This window comes from Theropithecus gelada, chromosome 16 (assembly GCF_003255815.1).
Source record: "Theropithecus gelada isolate Dixy chromosome 16, Tgel_1.0, whole genome shotgun sequence".
Taxonomy (NCBI): Eukaryota; Metazoa; Chordata; class Mammalia; order Primates; family Cercopithecidae; genus Theropithecus; species Theropithecus gelada.
This window is the reverse complement of record NC_037684.1, coordinates 55,786,487-55,803,398: the sequence shown is the minus strand read 5'-3', so window position 1 is coordinate 55,803,398 and position 16,912 is coordinate 55,786,487. Positions and strand designations below refer to the sequence as shown.

The window sequence follows — 16,912 nt, the reverse complement described above, 5'->3', positions numbered from 1 at the left end:
CTATAGTCCCAGCTACTTGAGAGGCTGCGGCAGGAGAATTGCTTGAACCCGGGAGGCGGAGGCTGCAGTGAGCTGAGATGGTGCCACTGCACTCCAGCCTGGGCAACAGAGTGAGACTTTGTCCCCAAAAAAAAAAGTTGCAGAGTTCCTGATTTTAAAGTTGTTGTCATTTTTTAAATTTGTAGGTTCTATCCATATCCTTCTCTCCTTCTCCTTGTATATATTATTAAAAAATCAGGTCATTTGCCTGTAGGATTTCCTATGTTGACAAAAAAAGGCAAACTGTAAAATATTTTAAGAGATTCTGAGCCAAATATGAGTGACCAATGGCCAGTGACATAGCCCTTAGAAGATCCTAAGAAAATGTACATGGTTAGGTTACAGCTTGGCTTTATATATTTTCAGAAGACGTAAGACATCAGTCAATACATGTAGACGTATATTGGTTCGGTTCAGAAAGGTGACGCAACTTGTAGTAGGGGGGCTTCCAGGTCATAGGTAGATTCAAAGACTTTCTGACTGGCAATTGATTGAAAAGGTTAAGTTACGTCTAAAGACCTAGAATCAACAGAAGGGAGTTTCTAGGTTAAGATAGGGGCTTGTGGAGACCAAGATTTCCGTTAAGCAGAGGAAGTCTCCAGGTAGCAGGCTTCAGAGAGAATAGATTGTAAGTGCTTCTTATTAGAGTTCTCTCCTGAAGCAGGAAAAAGACCTGGAAAGGAGCAGGGATTCTCTACAGAATGTAGATTTTCCTCACAAGGGATAGCTTTGCAGGGCTATTTCAAAATACGTCAAAGAAATTTAATGTGGGGTAAAGTACTTCGATTTCTTCCAGGGCCTCCTATCTGTCATGTAATCCTACACCAGAGTCAGGCTGGAATTTGGTGTCATTGCTACAGAGTCTACTTTGTCAGCCTCAAGATTTTTTTTTTTGTTGTTGTTGTTTGTTTTTTTGTTTTTGTTTTGAGACAGAGTCTCCCTCTGTCGCCCAGGCTAGAGTGCAGTGGCACCATCTTGGCTCACTGCAAGCTCTGCCTCTTGGGTTCACACCGTTCTCCTACCTCAGCCTCCCAAGTAGCTGGGACTACAGGTGCCCGTCACCACGCCCAGCTAATTTTTTGGGTTTTTTTTTAGTAGAGATGGGGTTTCACCGTGTTAGCCAGGATGGTGTCGTTCTCTTGACCTTGTGATCCGCCTGCCTTGGCCTCCCAAAGTGCTGGGATTACAGGCGTGAGCCACCGTGCCCGCCCGGCTGGCTCAAGATCTGTTTTAATGTGAATGCTGGTCAGCTGTCTGCCTGAATTCCAAAAGGGAGGAGGGAGTAAGGTATGTCTGTCTGTCCCTTCGCATCACTGCCTTAACTAGTTTTTCAGGATAACTTTGGAATGCTCTTGGCCAAGAGGAGGGGTCCATTCAGATGGTTGAGGGTTTGAATTTTATTTTTGTTTTACACCCGCAACTGCTGACTTGTATCCTTGTAGAATCCTTTAGTACAGTCTTGTCTTCCAAATTTCCACTAATTCACTTTAGAAACTTGTTCACTTTCAGCTTAAATTTTTTCTGGCAAGACTACTTCATGGATGGTGTTGTGTACTTCCAGTATCTGACCTTTTTGCGATGTTAATTAGCAGTCATTGATGACATGGCCCAGGTCCGTTAATTCATAAGGTGATGTGTTAATCCTACTGTTTCTTCTTCATTTATTAGCGGGAAAACTTCTATAATGAGACATTCTTCTCATGCAGTATTTGGTTACTCTGCTGTAAATTTCATAAAGGCAGGACAAATGCTTGATGCTTTCCTTTTATTAACCAGGCCACAAACTGGGGAGAGCTTGCCAGCATCCTCCAAAAGTGAACACAGTTAAAAAATACATTATTATGAATTACAGCCTGGAGCACCTCAGGATTTTCAATTCATTGGAATTACTGTTCTTATTCATGCTCAAATCTTCTTTTTTGGCAATGAGAACCGCTTCAGTTACGCTTCTATGTTGGGAAGACGCTCATAGGCTTTGGTAAGTTCTTTGCTTTCGGATACGTTTCCCCCCACGTTTCTCTTTTCCAAGAAAACCGGTTCCTAGGCCGGGCGCGGTGGCTCAAGCCTGTAATCCCAGCACTTTGGGAGGCCGAGACGGGCGGATCACAAGGTCAGGCGATCGAGACCATCCTGGCTAACACGGTGAAACCCCGTCTCTACTAAACAAAAACAAAAACAAAACAAAACAAAACAAAAAAAAAACTGGTTCCTTTAGCTGGAACCACCCGACTCCTGCTGTGGCTCCGCCCGGGTCCCGGAAGTCCGTGCAGCCCGGCCTCCGATCCCGGAAATCCGCTCGGCTCCGCCCCATCCAGGAAATGCTTGCGGCCCCGCTCCCAACCCCGGAAGTCCGCGAGGTCCCGCCCCCGAAAGTCGGCTCCGCTCCGCTCCAATCCCGGAAGTCCGCGCGGCCCCGCCCCTGCCGGTTCGCGTCTCTCTGCTGCCGCGCGGGGACCGCTGTGCTCTCGGTAGGCGGCTGGGCTGGGTGGGCTCCGCACTTCCTTCCCGCTCCGTGCCGCGCGGCCCGGCACCCTGGGGCCCACTCCGGACGGGGTTTGCGTCCTGGACCCGCTTGTCGGCTGCTCCGTGTCCCGCTCTGCCCGTCGCGGGCGGCCTCGCGGCTGTTCCGCGGCAGGTTGGCCACGGCGGCGGGAGCGCCCTCGACCCGGACAAAGAAACGAGCGCTCGGTGCGACCAGCGGCGCGGGCGGCTCTGCCACCGGGCGTGTGCTTGTGTGTGTGCATTTGTGTGTGGAATGCCGGGTGTTTGGGGAGCAATGCGGTAACTGAGGCCCGGGAGGGAGCCCAGTCATATACCAGCATCTAGGATTGGTTTTGTGATTTGAACCCACTGTTTTTTATTTTTTTGAGACACGGTCTCACCCTGTCACCCTGGCTGGAGTGCAGTGGCACGATCTCGGCTCACTGCGGCCTCCACCTCCTGGCCTCAGGTGATCCTCCCAGCTCAGCCTCCTGAATAGCTAGGACCACAGGCGTGCACCACCACACCGGGCTAAGTTTTAAATAGTTTCTGTGGAGACGGAGTTTCACCACGTTGTCCTGGCTGGTCTCGAACTCCTGGACTCAAGCAATCCGCACGCCTCGGCCTCCCAAAGTGCTGAGATTACAGGCATGAGCCACCGTGCCCAGGCTGAACCCCCTATTTAATGTCAGAAATTTGACTTCACAGGGAAAGCCCTGAGAAACTGCCAGAACGGAGTCCCTGGGGCCAGTGTTCGGAGCGTACTGTGAAGTGGCAGGGCTGTTGCAGTCCGTGCAGAACCCGGTGTGGAAGATTAGCCCCTTTGGTGACTCGTCGGTTCTGGCCATTTTAGGACGCTCCAAACTTTCAGCAGGTGGAGGAAGGCAGAGAGAGAGCTGAGACTGTTGGTCTGTGCCAGTACGAGAGCCAGTACGGCCTGAAGCCATGAGGGGACTTTCAGTTCCCTTTCTGGGTGGAGGCCAGCACAGGGGAGAGGGGGTGCTGACAGGTGCTAGAAGCTCAAAGGCTGCTGGGGACTAGCGGCCTCCTCAAGACATTAGGTTTCCAGATAGGATGGGCAGGTGGTGATGCAGCTGTAGCTCGTGAGTCTGAGCGGGAAACAGCCCCCGTGCAGTCGGTGTCACTGTGAACGGAAGAGGGTCTTCCTTACACAGGAAACGGGGTCTCTGGGGGATCCAGTGATGTGCCCGACCACAGAGAACAGATCAGACTGGCTGATGGTGTCTGGGGCTGCAGGTGACTTAGTTGGGGGACCTGCTCTTGGCCTCCAGCCTGGGCCTGATGGCGTGGGCACCTGCCTGTGTGCAGGGCTCAGCTGCCTCTGTCTGTCCCCAGGCCCCTCCTCCTGTAGAGACTGGGGCTGCCTTCTCGGGATGTACCTGCAGGTGGAGACCCGCACCAGCTCCCGCCTCCATCTGAAGAGGGCTCCAGGCATCCGGTCCTGGTCCCTGCTGGTTGGTAAGGCTCTCCCCAGAGGCTGTCCCTCCCCAGAACCCCAGAATTGGAAGCCTGACTTTCAGAAAGGATGAAAATGAAACATAGTATTTTCTGTTTTTTCTATTACCCTGAAATCGAACAGCTATTTTGTTTCTTTGTATCCATTCAAATTTTATCCTGTGTACTTGGTTTTACAGATAATGCACATCTGTTTTGTCCCCTTTTAACCACTAACACCCAGCGTATTTAATACTCTGTGAGCTTTTCTGAGGTCACCGTATTTTCCTTTGTACTTGTTTTGAACCGTGTGATGGGTGATCGTGGGTTCCCATTTCTTCTCTTCCCTGATCCTCAGACCTCCTCATAGGACTCAGTCCACTTAGCCTCCTGTCCTCCGTCCCTACTCACCAGTAGGGTCCTGTACCCTTGGGGATAGCTGCACTTGTGTTGACGGGACACCGTGTGAGGAGTGCTGCTGGCTGTACCTCAGCAGCTGTGTCTCTGGGGCCCACCTTTTATGTGACACGCCACAGCCTCCTGTGTGTTTTGCGTGGCACGCTGCGTTGTAATTCTTTGTGCACAGTCTTCAGGCCTCACCACGGGCTGCTGGAGTAACACCCGTGTCAGTTCTGGAGCCTCACATGGCGGATGTGTCCAGTAAATACTGTGAATAGTGTATACTGTGTTTTGTTTTTGTTTTCTTTAGTGATGAGGTCTCGTTAGGTTGCCCAGGCTGGTCTCAAACTCCTGGGCTCAAGCGATCCTCCTTCCTCGGCCTCCCAGGTAGCTGGGATTACAAGCGTGTGATACTATGCCCAGCTATACTGCATTATCGAACCAACTTCCTGGCTGTTTCCCCTACTCTGAACCTGGTGGTCTGTAACCCCTTACCACAGCTGTTCCTATAGTGGGAAGGGCCTGCTCATCAGGGGCTGTGGCTCCAGGTCCGGCTGCACCGGGGAGGAAGTGGGGTCTTACCGGGATCAATAGGCAGGCAGTCACTTTCTCTTCATAGGAATCTTGTCAATTGGCCTGGCTGCTGCCTACTACAGTGGAGGTAAAGCACCCCCTGCCCCGCCCCCCCCCATGACTGTCTCAGCTGTTTGGAAAACAGAGAAAAGAAGGGAAAACCGTCCTTTGTGACTGTCCATGGGGCAGCCTTTAAGATCGGCATCTCTGCCCCTTGATTGCTGGTGGGCACCGCGCCCCTCCACGCACTGCTGTTCTTCCGCACGCCCATCCCGCCCAGCACCCAGCCTGCATTTCACTTCTTAAGTCTTCGGTGTTTTGGGGTCATCAGATATTCTGGGAAAGATGCTCTTGAGTATCTGTCTAAGATCCAGCTGTGGGGTGAGGCGTACTTCCCCCACTGCCACCATCACTGGGCCTGCCCAGACAGGCAGAGGCCCTGTGCACCCCACCTGCCTCTCCCACGTGGACGCCGGGGGTCAGAGCTGGGCAGGGTGTGCCGCATGTGGGTCCTGAGTGGCCAGGGCAGGGTCAGCAGCACAGGAAGCTGCCCAGGCGGTCCTTGCAAGCGTGGGGGAGGCTGTGCTAGGTGGGGCCTCCCATGGGCACGTCCCTGGAGCTCACAGGCTGGCGCCCTATGTCCATCTTCAGATAGCCTGGGCTGGAAGCTCTTCTACGTCACAGGCTGCCTGTTTGTGGCCGTGCAGAACCTGGAGGACTGGGAGGTAAGGCCGGCTCGGGGGAGGACAGAGTCCAGGACTGTTCAGCTCCTGGGTTTTCTTGCAGTGGGAATGGAAGGAGGAGGAAGGGCCATGGGTGGCCCAGCGCCTCCACGTCCTGAAGCGTTGGTCCCTGCTTGGAGGTCTCCGTTCATTAGGACATGGTCCCTGCACTCACCTGGTATGATTCTTGGCCAAGGAATCTCCCGAAGGCATTTTTCTCTTAGAAGCTCTCCGTGACTGTCTTCACCAAAGTGCTTTCTTCCCGGAGTTGCCACGATGGGATGCGAGTCAGCTTTCCCCGTGGCCGGCCCTCCCACCTCGGAGCCCCTCCTGAGTCCTTTCAGCCTGGCCCAGTGCTGCCCTCTGACCTCCATGCCCTCATTTGCTGGTTCCGCTGCCTCCCTGCACTTGTTTTGCCTGCAGTGGAGCAAGCACCCGCTGCACCTGCCCAGCTCCTGCACCTGCCTAGCTCCCCAGTTCCCAACAGGAGTCAGGCTGGCTACAGATGTCCAGCTCTGACAGAGCAGCACCTGCAGCTTCAGGGCTTTGGGTTCTGACTGGGAGGGGCCCCAGCCCCCCTTCTTGAGTGTCTACCCTGGTGAGGGTGGGGGTGATGCCCCAGCGGCCTCGGGGCCCCTGTTCCTGGAGGTTCATGGTGGTCAGTGCCTGTCGGTTTCCAGGAAGCCATCTTTGACAAGAGCACAGGGAAGGTTGTTTTGAAGACGTTCAGCCTCTACAAGAAGCTGCTGACTCTTTTCAGAGCAGGCCATGACCAGGGTGAGTTGTGGGGAGCCTGGGGACATGGGGCACTGTGGGCATCTGGGTGACCCACGGGACCTGGCGGCGGGAGGCCTGGAAACGCCTTTGGTCCAAGCTCGCCTGCTTGGTGACCAGGGTTGTGTCCTGCCCGCTGGACGCAGGATCCCACAGATACGCCCCACCTGCTTATCTGCTCACCTGCTGGGCGGGGTCCTAGAGCCTCCTGAGTTCTTTAGAGGTTTGGCCCCTCGGGAGGGTGGGAGGAACAGAGGTCTGGCAGAGCAGGGGTCTGGCCCAGCGTGCTTGGGCAGCCTGTTTAGCTGTGTTCTCCCACCTGCCTGGCAGCCACTTGTCCCCAGGTACAGTCTGGCCCCAGCGGCAGGTCACAGGGTGGGGCAGGGAGAGCCACGGTAGCCCACGGGCGTTCCGGAGTGGGGCCACCTGGCTACTTGCGGGCCTTGGCCCTGCTCCAGCTTTCCTGTGAGTCCTACTGGGCCTGCAGTAGGGGCTGGAAGGTCCGAGGAACCCCCCACCCTTGAGCCTGGGCAGTGGCCCAGCTGTGGTCAGTACCAGTTTCCTGTAGATGCTGCCGCAGAGAGAGAGGCCCTAGGGTTCGGCTGCCCATGCATAGCCCCAGAGAGGGGACAGATTCTGGTGACCAGAGTTGCTGGGCAGTCTTGGGTTTAGTGCCACAATGCTGTGCTTCTGACAGGCTGCTTCCTAGATCCCTGCAGGGACCTGGCCAGGGCATTGGCCCCAAGTCACCGTGGCTTTGGGGAGAGGAGTTGCAGGCCTGGCCTGGGCTGTGAGAGGCAGCTGTGCCGTTTTCTGACAACAGTTGGGGCCGCCCTGGTACCCAAAGAGGTGGCTTCCCTGAGTTGCCACAGGAAATTGCAGGGTGGCCCTGGCTCAGCAGCCAACCTCGGGAAACAGTACAGTGTAAAGATGGCGGCCTCGCACTGAGCGGGTCCCCGTGGTCGGCACTCCCAGGAGAACCAGCAGGCTGTGCATGTGGCCTGCCAGCCTGCACCGCGGGCACGTCCTTCCCACCCGGAGGACCTTGCACTGCTGTCAGGGCCACAGCAGTCCTCCAGGACCCAGCCTCAGGCAGGAAACAGCAAATGCTTTTGCTGCCAACCAGGCGTGGCTGTCGCTCTCGATGGCGCCAGTGGCCCTGGTGTGACTGCCGGGCGGCACGTGTGGGCGGGGACGGCTCGGCCACTGACCGTCTCCCCACAGTGGTGGTCCTGCTGCATGATGTCCGCGACGTGAGCGTGGAGGAGGAGAAGGTCCGGTACTTCGGGAAGGGCTACATGGTGGTGCTCCGGCTTGCGACGGGCTTCTCCCACCCCCTCACGCAGAGTGCAGTCATGGGCCACCGCAGGTAAGGCTGTGGGACTTTGATCTGGCTGGAGCTGCAGCTGTGTCAGGTGACTCCCGTTCCTGACCACCCAGGGCTACAGGACAGCTGGGAGAGGAGATGAGTTTGTGGACGAGACACAGAGGGGCCCACGTTAAGCATGTGCAGGCTCAGGGGCAGCCTCCGTGGCTGGGAGGGTAGGAGGCGGCCAGGAAGTGCTGGGTCCAGTTTGGGAGCCCCAGGGGCTGGGTGGTTGAGGAGGAGGCTGCTGTGGGGTCTCATGGCGCCCTGTGCTGAGGTGACCTGACCTTCCTCCCATTGCCGGCCTTGCCCAGTGATGTGGAAGCCATCGCCAAGCTCATCACCAGCTTCCTGGAGCTGCACTGCCTTGAAAGCCCCACAGAGCTGTCTCAGAGCAGTGACAGTGAGGCCGGCGACCCTGGGAGCCAGAGCTGACAGCCCCGGTATGCCTGAGCCTGTGCACCACCCACAGGACACGTGGCACATTCCTGGTGTGCCTGAGCCCATGCACAGCCCACAGAACCCCGTGGCCTTGGCTTCAGTCGGTGCCTCCAGCCAAGTCGGCCTCTTGCCTGCTCACACTGCTGCTTTCACACTGCACGAAACAGCAGGCCGGACGAGGACACCCAGACTTTCTCCATCGTGAGGCCTGGGCCTGCCTTCCTGCAGCTGGAGGTCTCGCCAGCCCTGGACTCCTGCTGTGGGCCACAGCCAGACCTCGGGCGAGTGGAGAGGCCGGGCCAGGCCGGGCCCCTGTGGGTGCTGATGCTGCGTGTTGTCCCCGACACAGTGTCCTCTCCCTGGGTGGACATGCCCAGCGGTCAGGTGCTTCCCCAAGGGCAGCGAGGGGCGAACATCCGGGGCCTACCTGGCTGTGCACGCTGCAGCCACACTGTGGAAGCTGCCCCTCCCCAAGGACCCGCCTCCCTTGATGATGCCAGGATCTCGGCGCATAGACCGCTTTGCCCCTGTGGTCGTCACAGAAAGGTCTCTCTGTTCCTCACCCTCAGCCTCAGCAGAAGCTGCGAGGCCAGAAAAAAGGTCAGCTCTTCCAGTATTGTGCAGCGCTTAAAAACCGGGAGCTCCGGCCGGGCGCAATGAATGGTTCATGCCAGTAATCCCAGCACTTTGGGAGGCCAAGGTGGGAGGACTACTTGAGGCCAGAAGTCCAAGACCAGCCTGGGCACACAACAAGATCCTGTCTTTGCAAAAATACTAACCAAACAAGAAAAATTAGGAGATTTTCTGCAGAAATTGAGTTCCAGCCTCTTTCCCTCACCCTGTAGGAGCTGAATGCCAACCATCCTGACCCGCTGGGGCTCTTGGTCTCCCGAGTGCACCCAGGTCCTCCCAGGTGCGGTGTGCACCGAGAGCGCCTGGCCTGATGCCCTGGCCTGTGAACTGGGGACTCCTGGGTCCTGTGAGCCCCGCGGCGGCAGGCCCAGGAATGGCTGGGTAGGACCGGGAACGCCTTTGCCCCAGGTCTGGCTGTGGCCTCGGTGAAAGCAGACAGGAGAGAGGTGGGACCCTCCTCCTCAGTAGTGGCTGCCAGCCCCTCTTTGCAGGACATGGTCATAATAACCATAAATAACCCTTCGCATGTCACCCGCGGCTTCCACTCTTTATTTCCGAAGAGTCAGTGTCACAAAGCGGGTCTCCCTGTGCTGCTGCTCTCTGTGTTTTCTAGTCTCTCCCCCAGGGGTTGCCCAGGGCACTCAGGAACTGAGTGTGGGCCAGACACTGCTGGGCCACAGGGTGCAACACTCACGTGGGCCCCTGTTGCCCTGGCTGACAGTTGGCAGCGCAGAGCCCCCCTGCCCATAGCAGGAGCCTCCTGGCACAAGCTCTCCCCTCAGGGGTCCTGAGCAGCGTCCCTGCCAGGGCTGGTGGGTGGGGATGGGGGGGTGGCCACCTCGCTGAGGTCCTGCAGTAGAGCTTGCAGCCGCCGCAGGCTGGGGTGCACGTTCTCCTCCAGCCACTCCTCCACGGCATCCGGGTAGAAAGCCAGCTGCAGGGCGACCTCCAGCTCCTGTACGAGGGTGCTCCACTGCGCCAGGAGGCTGCGGGTGAGGGCGCCGTGAACGTGCATTCTGCACACTCGGGACTTGCCCTCAACCCCATGGTCAGTACTGCCCTGTGCCTCAGCTTACCTATCTGTAAAATGGGGCTACTGACCCTCATCGGTGTGTCTGGAGGAACAAGTCAGTGACAGCTGCACATCTGAGACCTGAGGGCCCTTTACAACTAGGGGCTCACCCTCCGCTCCTCCTCTGGTTGAGGGACATGTCAACAGCAGCAGCAGTCCTCAGAGAACCCATGGCTACACAGCCTGTAAGAGCCTAGGGTCTCACCTGAGTGCTGCGGGCTGGATGTGCTGAACCATGACTGGGTGGATGAGCTTCCGCCGGCGGTGGTAGGGGCTGAACCAGCCGATGACGTACCTGGGGCAAATCCACATACGGGTGTGCCGTGGGCTACCAAGGCAGCCATGGGGCAGCTTTACAGTAATACAGAAAATGTTTTAAGAGTGGGGTAGACATTTCTAAGTCTTATGTCCCCCAGAAAGTCCTTGTGAAAGATGAGGCTGCCTCCTCCTGTGCCTGGGGGTGGGGTGGGGCTTGTGAACCTGCCCCTCACCTGCACCTGCCTCCCACCCACACCTGCCCCCTCACCCACACCTGCCCCTCACCCGCCCCATGCCTGCCCGCTCACCCACACCTGCCTCCCACACTCACGTGTTGCCCTCCAGCAGCGCGTCCACAGAGCTGCGCAGATGGAGGCTGACTTGTGTGACAAGGGCAAGGATGTTGCTGCCAGGGAAAGAGCCAGCCCCCTCCCTGCAGAGAGCCCTGCTGAGAACAGCTGTCTCCACAGGCGGGGGAAGGGGAGAGAAGGACGGGGAGGGGGGAAATGGGACGGGGAGGGCTGCAGGGTGCTTGCCTAACAGGGTCCATCATCTCCAGGTTGGAAATCCCAAGAAGGTTCTCCACTTTCGCTTTAGCATCTCCATCAAATCCTCCTGAAATCACAGAGCGGGGCAGTTGGAGGGGCCTGTGGAGGAGGGCAGGGGCTACATTGGGACCTGCAGGCCTAGGTGCTGGGGCAGTGGGCGGGCGGCATGGAGAGCCACTGGCCAGGCCCAGCCCTGCGTATGCCGGCCCCAAGGGGACCTGGGGGCAGATGGGCTTGCTGCTTCTCTTTAAACATGTGAAATACATTCGTTATTTAAAAAATCAGAAAACAGAAATAAGACTGTGTTGCCGGCAGCAACACCCAGACAGCAAGTGGTTCTTCCTGCTGGGCACAGCCCAACCCGCACAGGTGTCCAGGGCTCATGCAGCGTTTGCCACTGTGGTTCACACAATCAACGGAATATTCTAGAGCACCCGAAACAAACCCGTGAGGCCTGTGGGCACCAGCGTGGACAGATCTCCGAGTTGGTCATGGATATACTCGCTGCAAGAGGCTGACGGCCGGAGGGCAGTGCCCCAGTCCCAGGGGTGGCGGGTGGGGCTGTGGGCAAGGGACGCTGTAAATACCATCCATATTAACGCAGCTCTTTAGTGTGGGGCACGTGAGTGTCTGCTTTTATCGTTTCTGCCCTTTTCTAAGCAGTTCAGACTCAGCAGCTAAGTCAATCTGATCTCATTCTGCGTCCTCACTGGTTACACCCTCTTCCCTGGGCCGCCACGCCCATGGGTCCTGCTCAGCGCGTCTCGGCCATTTTTCTTTCTGTGTCAGCACCATGCAGTTGCTAATTTCCTGTGTGGCCTGCGAGTTTCCATGCACACGGCTCATCTGGCCAAGCCCCTGCTGACCCCAAGGGGCTCCCAGGGCCTGCCCTTGCCCATAGGTCCTGCTACTCCCTCAGGCAACCTGAAGTGTAAGTGCTGGGTCCACCGTGCAGGGCCTTCCAGGGCCGGGCGCCTGCGCCCCACACCTGCTCGGCCAGGTGTGCAGGATGTGTGTGCAGCAAAGGTGGAGCTGCTCCCCACGTCCGACCTGCACGCATTTCTGCGGATTCACTGTGTCTGAGGGGTGCGTCCCGCGCCACTCTCCAGCCTGCTTTGGGCTTAGGCTTGGAGACCTGGGTGCAGGCCCAGCCTGGGTGGACTTCAGGGCAGGCGGGTGGCTAAGCTGGGGCAGTGAGACCATCCTCCTGCTGTGAGAACCACCACGGTCCAGCAGGGTGGTTGGAGCTCTGGGTGCTTGGCCTCCTGCCCTCCGGGTCTTTCTGGGAGGAGCCGGCGGGGCTTGGGGTGACCAGACATACCGTGTAGAAGCAACTGTAGACAGGCGGCCAGGGACGGGACTCCTGCAGGGAGCAGCTCACACAGCACGGAGAAGTGGTCGTACCTGGGTCCAGGAGAGGGGCGCTCAGCTCCACAGCCCACCCCCACCAGCCTGACACAGGTGCCCTGATTCGGGACATCCCTGCTCTTGTTCCAGGGCCATGGGGGCAGCCTGACCCCCTCAACCCACGGGGCCCAGGGTTTCCAAGACAGGTTCTGTGCGGCAGGGCTCTCACATCAACTCCGTTCTAGAAACCGGACGCGTGAAGAGCGTGGGGATTCCTTGCTGCGATGCTTTCCAGAGCCATGGGAACTCTGGGTGGGCCTTGGGTGGGTGGCCAGTCATCGTCCCTCCCCCCAGCACCTCTGGCCTCTGAGAAAAGGCTCCTGCTCCTGGGGGCTGCCCTTGACGCCCCCCTCCTAGGGCCTCTGGGCCTCTCCTGCCCACCCTCTCCCTTGGCTGCCTCCTGTCTGGCTGGTGGGGGCGGCAGCTTTTCCCCAAGACCCCACGAGGAGGGTGCGAGATCAGGCCTGGCAGGCAGCAGGTCAGCGGCAGCATCTGTCCCAAGCGAGGGCTGGGGGGCCTCAGCCTGGCTGGGGTGGGAGTCAGGGCTTCCCACTGCCGGATAGGGGGCCTCCACCTGCCTGTGCCTCAGTTTCTTCAGCTGTGAAGTGGGTGACAGACGCCGCCCCAGGTGTGAGCACAGGCGAAGGCTGGGCGATGCCTGACGCCACAGCCCCAGGCTCGTCTGAAGGATGTACCGCCCCTCTGGGGCGGAGGAGCCTCGCCCTGCTCTATGGACGGTCCTAGTTTGTGCAGACAGAGCTGTATCCCAACAGGACAGTGGGAACTATCTGGAAGCTTCTAAAGAGCCGCTGCCAGCTGTGCACATGCATGGCAGCTGTGAGCTGCCCCTGTAGCAGGCTGGCCCACCAGGCTCTGCGGTCCCCACCATGAAATTCTTGACTCCATCGAATCTGAGCCTTGTGGGTCAGGGCACGGGGTCCCTGGCGGGGTCCTGCTTCCAGCCGCTTGCCTAGCCCACGGCACCTGCGCCATCTGCCCCCCACCCCTCTAACTTGAGATGAGACCCAAGGTCAGGACTTGGCCGGCGACCAGGGGTTTATCTGTAGCTCTGCTTTTCACATGGTGTCATCAGGGAAGCAGGGACCTGGGAGCGCCAGGGTGACGCCACGGAGGCCCAGCTCCTTCATGAGACTAACAAGGCCCATCCTTGCCAGGCAGGACCCACAGTCACGGGATGTTTACAGCTGAGGAAGCGCTCAGACACCTGCAGGGGCCACTCCTACAACAGCGGACAGCCCTGGCATCCCCACACCCATGACAGCATGTGCCTTCTAGGTCACCACAGTTGGGCTTCCATAGGCTACACGCTGAAATGTCCAGGACAGTTTTCTCTAAATCCATAGAAAAATACATTCTTTTTTTTTTTTTTTTGAGACAGACTTTTGCTCTGTCGCCCAGGCTGGAGTGCAGTGGTGTGATCTTGGCTCACTGCAACCTCTGCCTCCTGGGTTCAAGTGATTCTCCTGCCTCAGCCTCTTGAGTAGCTGGGATCATAGGCACATGCTGCCACACCTGGGTCATTTTTGTATCTTTAGTAGAGATGGAGTTTCACCATGTTGGCCAGGCTGGTCACGAACACCGGACCTCTGGTGATCCACCTGCCTCAGCCTCCCAGAGTGCTGGGATTACAGGCATGAGCCACCGTGCTCAGCCCATGGAGTGACACATTCTGTCACACTGTTGGCCCCATCCACAGGGAGCACAGCTTAGTGTTTACATAGACAAGACCCTGATATGAGAAAAACGGAAAACAGAGCCAGGCACGCCTGTGCTGGCCTTCCAAGGGCCCTACCTCTGTCACTGAGCACCTTTTGGTGACCTCCCCTCACTGCGCTTGGCCTTGAATTCTTTCGTGTGTGAGACCCGAGAACCTTCTTGTGGGGTCTGAATTGAGATGGCATTTCTAACAACTGAGTGAAATCCTGAAAGAACCGAAACCCCCCCTTGTGCCACAAGCAAGACATACACACACAGCCTCAGGTGCAGTGCACACGGGCGGCATGGGGGCTGGGGACCACGTGTTTGTGACCCTGAACACATGAGCAGCACCCTCTGTGGCCGCTCTGGCGTGTGGGGCCCAACCCCACATGGCTGTCTCCTGCAGCTCTTCTCAGAGGCCTGGGCTGCTTCCCCTTTGACCGACCTGGGAAGGCCCTCAGCGGACGCTGGACAGGCCGATGTGGTGACCACCAGAGCTGCCCTGGACCCTCTTGACTGGCCAGGGCTTACCTCTGCCAGCCGGTCAGGATGATGCCCTGCAGTGAGTCCGTGGGCCTGCTGCCTGCCACCTGCAGCCACTGCACATGGTTCTTGAGGTGGTGCTTGATGGGGGGCACGGCCTGGCTGGGCCCTGTGGCACCCTTGAAGGCACTGGCTGCCCACAGCCGCGGAAAGCCGCACCGCCAGTACTTCTGCATGAGGAGGACTGAGTGAGAAAAAGCAAACAGGTGAGTGGCTCCCGGGGAGGCGGCCGACGTGGCCCCAGACATGTCTCCCGGGGCTATACCCAGAGCCGACATGGGAGCCGCCAGTGACAGCCACTGGGTCCCAGCGTGGGAGACTCCAGAGTGTAGGTGGCCGGCCTGGGTCCCAGTCAGGGAGACTCCAGAGCTTACGTGGCCCCTGGTTCACCTGCTCACTGGAAAACACTGGTGGAAAACACTGGTAGAATGGGGAGGTGAGGCACCGGTGCAGGGCTGGGGTCTGCTGGAGCTGTGCCCTGGCCTCTACCTGTGCAGGCCCTAGGCTGGGCAGTTGGGCTGCAGGGTCACAGGGCCAGGGATGGCCTTCCCAGTCATGTGGCCACGACAACACACCCCCAACTTGGCACTGACCCTTGCCGTGCACATCCAGGTCGGCCGCGTAGTCCCAGAGCACCGGCTCCACCAGCTGCGGCACCCCGGATGCTGCAGACGGAGCAGACAGAGCGGACAGAGCGGACATGAGGTTGGTGAGACACCCAGACCACACCCTCAGCCCCTCGGACCCACCTGTTCTCGATTTGCCTGAAAGTGTGAGCGTAGATACCTTTTTAAGACAGACTTGGTACTATGCTGGGTTTGGACAATGAATGCCACAACCACACACAGCGCCTTCCCAAGCCAGCGCCCACTGCAGCGACCCTGCTCCCGCTGCTGCTCTACCAGGCCATGAGCCACAGGCACAGCTGGAGCACGTGGCTGAATGGAGGTCACTCTAAGTCATCTATGTGGCCATGCGTGGGTGGGAGCTGCCAGGCCAGCACGGCCCTAGGACACCCTGGCTCCCAGCTCTGCCATGGGGCTCACTGAGCCTCAGGGCTCTGTGTGGAACAGGGCCAGGTGTCTGAGTACCACCTCTTGGCCCAGAAAGGCACTCAGCAGCTCATCCCAAAGCCTCAGGCAGAGTGAGCAGGGCCCAGGGTCTGGAGGAGCTGCCAGCGGGAACCTCGGCCCCCAGTTCCAGCAGGGCTGGCCTTGGAGGAGGCTGCCACGAGGGCGGGTCACTCCCAAGCCCTCTAGGACCGGGCAGGCCCGTGCTCTCCTGACCAAACCTCCACGGCTTCTAGGAAACGACTCAGACCCGGTGTTGGGGGGATGCAGGAGGTGGTTGTGGCAGGTCTGTGTGGGGCTGGGGCTCACCCTGGGGCCCACTTCCTACAGCACCTTCTCTCTCTGAAGCCGTGGGTCTTGGGCAGGTCAGTGGCCCACCCCTCCCCCAACCCCGTTGGCCGACCTGCGAGCTGGTCCTCAGGCAGGTCTCGGAGCATGTCGTCCCACACCAGGGGTGTCACGCTGGGGCGCCGGGTCTGCACGTGGCTGGCCACTGCCCGCATGTGTGACAGGCACAACTTCCCTGTGCTGTTCTGCTCTTGCTGCAGCCACCGGCGCGAGGCCTCCCCCTCTCCGAGGTAATAGACCTGCAAGGGAGGAGCGGGACGGGGTTGCCTTGGCAGCCCTGCACACCAGTGGGAGGGTCCGGGGTTCACACCATACCCTGACGGAGAGGGGCTGCTGCCTGTGGGGAGGAGGCCGGGGAGGGGCTGGGAGCCTTTGCTTACCACCCCCAGCGTGTCCCTGTCTTCCTCACTGAGCCCTGAACTTCTACTCAAGGTTTCCTGTGAATGTTTACAGCAGCTCTTCTCACAACCGCCAAAGCGGAGACCACAGGGGTCCATCCCCCATGACGGACCAGCATAGGGCAGCGTCCTCCACCATGAACACGGCTCGGCCTCAACAGAGAGCCAAGCTCTGGCGGCCAACGGCCCAGAGGAACACAGGTCATACACTGTGTGACTCGGTGCCCGTGGAATGCCCAGGCGCACAGATCCACCAAGACGGGAAGCAGACCATGGTCGCCGGGGGCTGGGGGTGGGTGCGGGGCTTCAGCCTGGGGTGATTGTCCACACCATGAATATGTGGAAGAGGTGCTGACGTTTATACTTACTATTTTGGAGACAGGGTCTTGTTCTGTCGCCCAGGCTGGAGTGCAGTGGCACAACCTTCGTCTCGGCTCACTGCAAGCTCCGGCTCCTAGGTTCAAGCAATTCTCCTGCCTCAGCCTCCCGAGTAGCTGGGATTACAGGCACCCACCACCACACCTGGCTAATTTTGTATTTTTATTTAAAAAAATTTTTTTTTGAGACGGAGTCTCGCTTTGTCGCCCAGGCTGGAGTGCAGTGGCTTGATCTCCGCTCACTGCAAGCTCCGCCTCCCAGGTTCCCGCCATTCTCCTGCCTCAGCCT

At 58.5% G+C, this 16,912-nt stretch overlaps 2 protein-coding genes across 6 annotated transcripts in view; one reads left to right on the top strand and one right to left on the bottom strand.

The window, feature by feature from the left end:
* Positions 1-2,381: 2,381 nt before the first annotated feature.
* On the top strand, positions 2,382-9,414 carry LOC112609036 (uncharacterized protein C17orf62). 5 transcript variants are annotated; one of them, XM_025361340.1, is made up of 7 exons: positions 2,382-2,507; positions 3,877-3,999; positions 4,994-5,035; positions 5,599-5,672; positions 6,350-6,446; positions 7,668-7,812; positions 8,282-9,414. In XM_025361340.1, exons 2-7 carry the CDS (start codon positions 3,915-3,917, stop codon positions 8,739-8,741), a joined length of 903 nt encoding a protein of 300 aa, XP_025217125.1. In that variant the 5' UTR covers positions 2,382-2,507; positions 3,877-3,914; the 3' UTR covers positions 8,742-9,414. The 5 variants fall into 5 exon arrangements, with proteins under 5 accessions (XP_025217125.1, XP_025217127.1, XP_025217129.1 ...); XM_025361342.1 differs by having other exon boundaries at positions 8,124-9,414; XM_025361343.1 differs by having other exon boundaries at positions 2,424-2,727; positions 8,124-9,414.
* The window catches only part of HEXDC (hexosaminidase D), a 25,112-nt gene continuing 17,611 nt past the window's right edge, over positions 9,412-16,912 (bottom strand). The window contains exons 6-13 of the mRNA XM_025361338.1: positions 15,904-16,087; positions 15,024-15,095; positions 14,419-14,614; positions 12,083-12,165; positions 10,750-10,828; positions 10,545-10,646; positions 10,161-10,250; positions 9,412-9,869 (exon numbers count right to left, since the gene is read on the bottom strand). Of these exons, the coding sequence (XP_025217123.1) occupies positions 9,662-9,869; positions 10,161-10,250; positions 10,545-10,646; positions 10,750-10,828; positions 12,083-12,165; positions 14,419-14,614; positions 15,024-15,095; positions 15,904-16,087 (1,014 nt within the window). The 3' untranslated portion in view covers positions 9,412-9,661. The remainder of the gene's footprint in view (positions 9,870-10,160; positions 10,251-10,544; positions 10,647-10,749; positions 10,829-12,082; positions 12,166-14,418; positions 14,615-15,023; positions 15,096-15,903; positions 16,088-16,912) is intronic.

Excerpts from the sequence above, each read along its gene's own strand:
- LOC112609036 (XM_025361340.1), top strand. The coding sequence starts at position 3,915 with ATGTACCTGCAGGTGGAGACCCGCACCAGCTCCCGCCTCCATCTGAAG. Across the intron at positions 5,673-6,349 it reads AGAACCTGGAGGACTGGGAG|GAAGCCATCTTTGACAAGAG; the intron begins GTAAGGCCGGCT and ends GTCGGTTTCCAG. Across the intron at positions 6,447-7,667 it reads CAGAGCAGGCCATGACCAGG|TGGTGGTCCTGCTGCATGAT; the intron begins GTGAGTTGTGGG and ends GTCTCCCCACAG.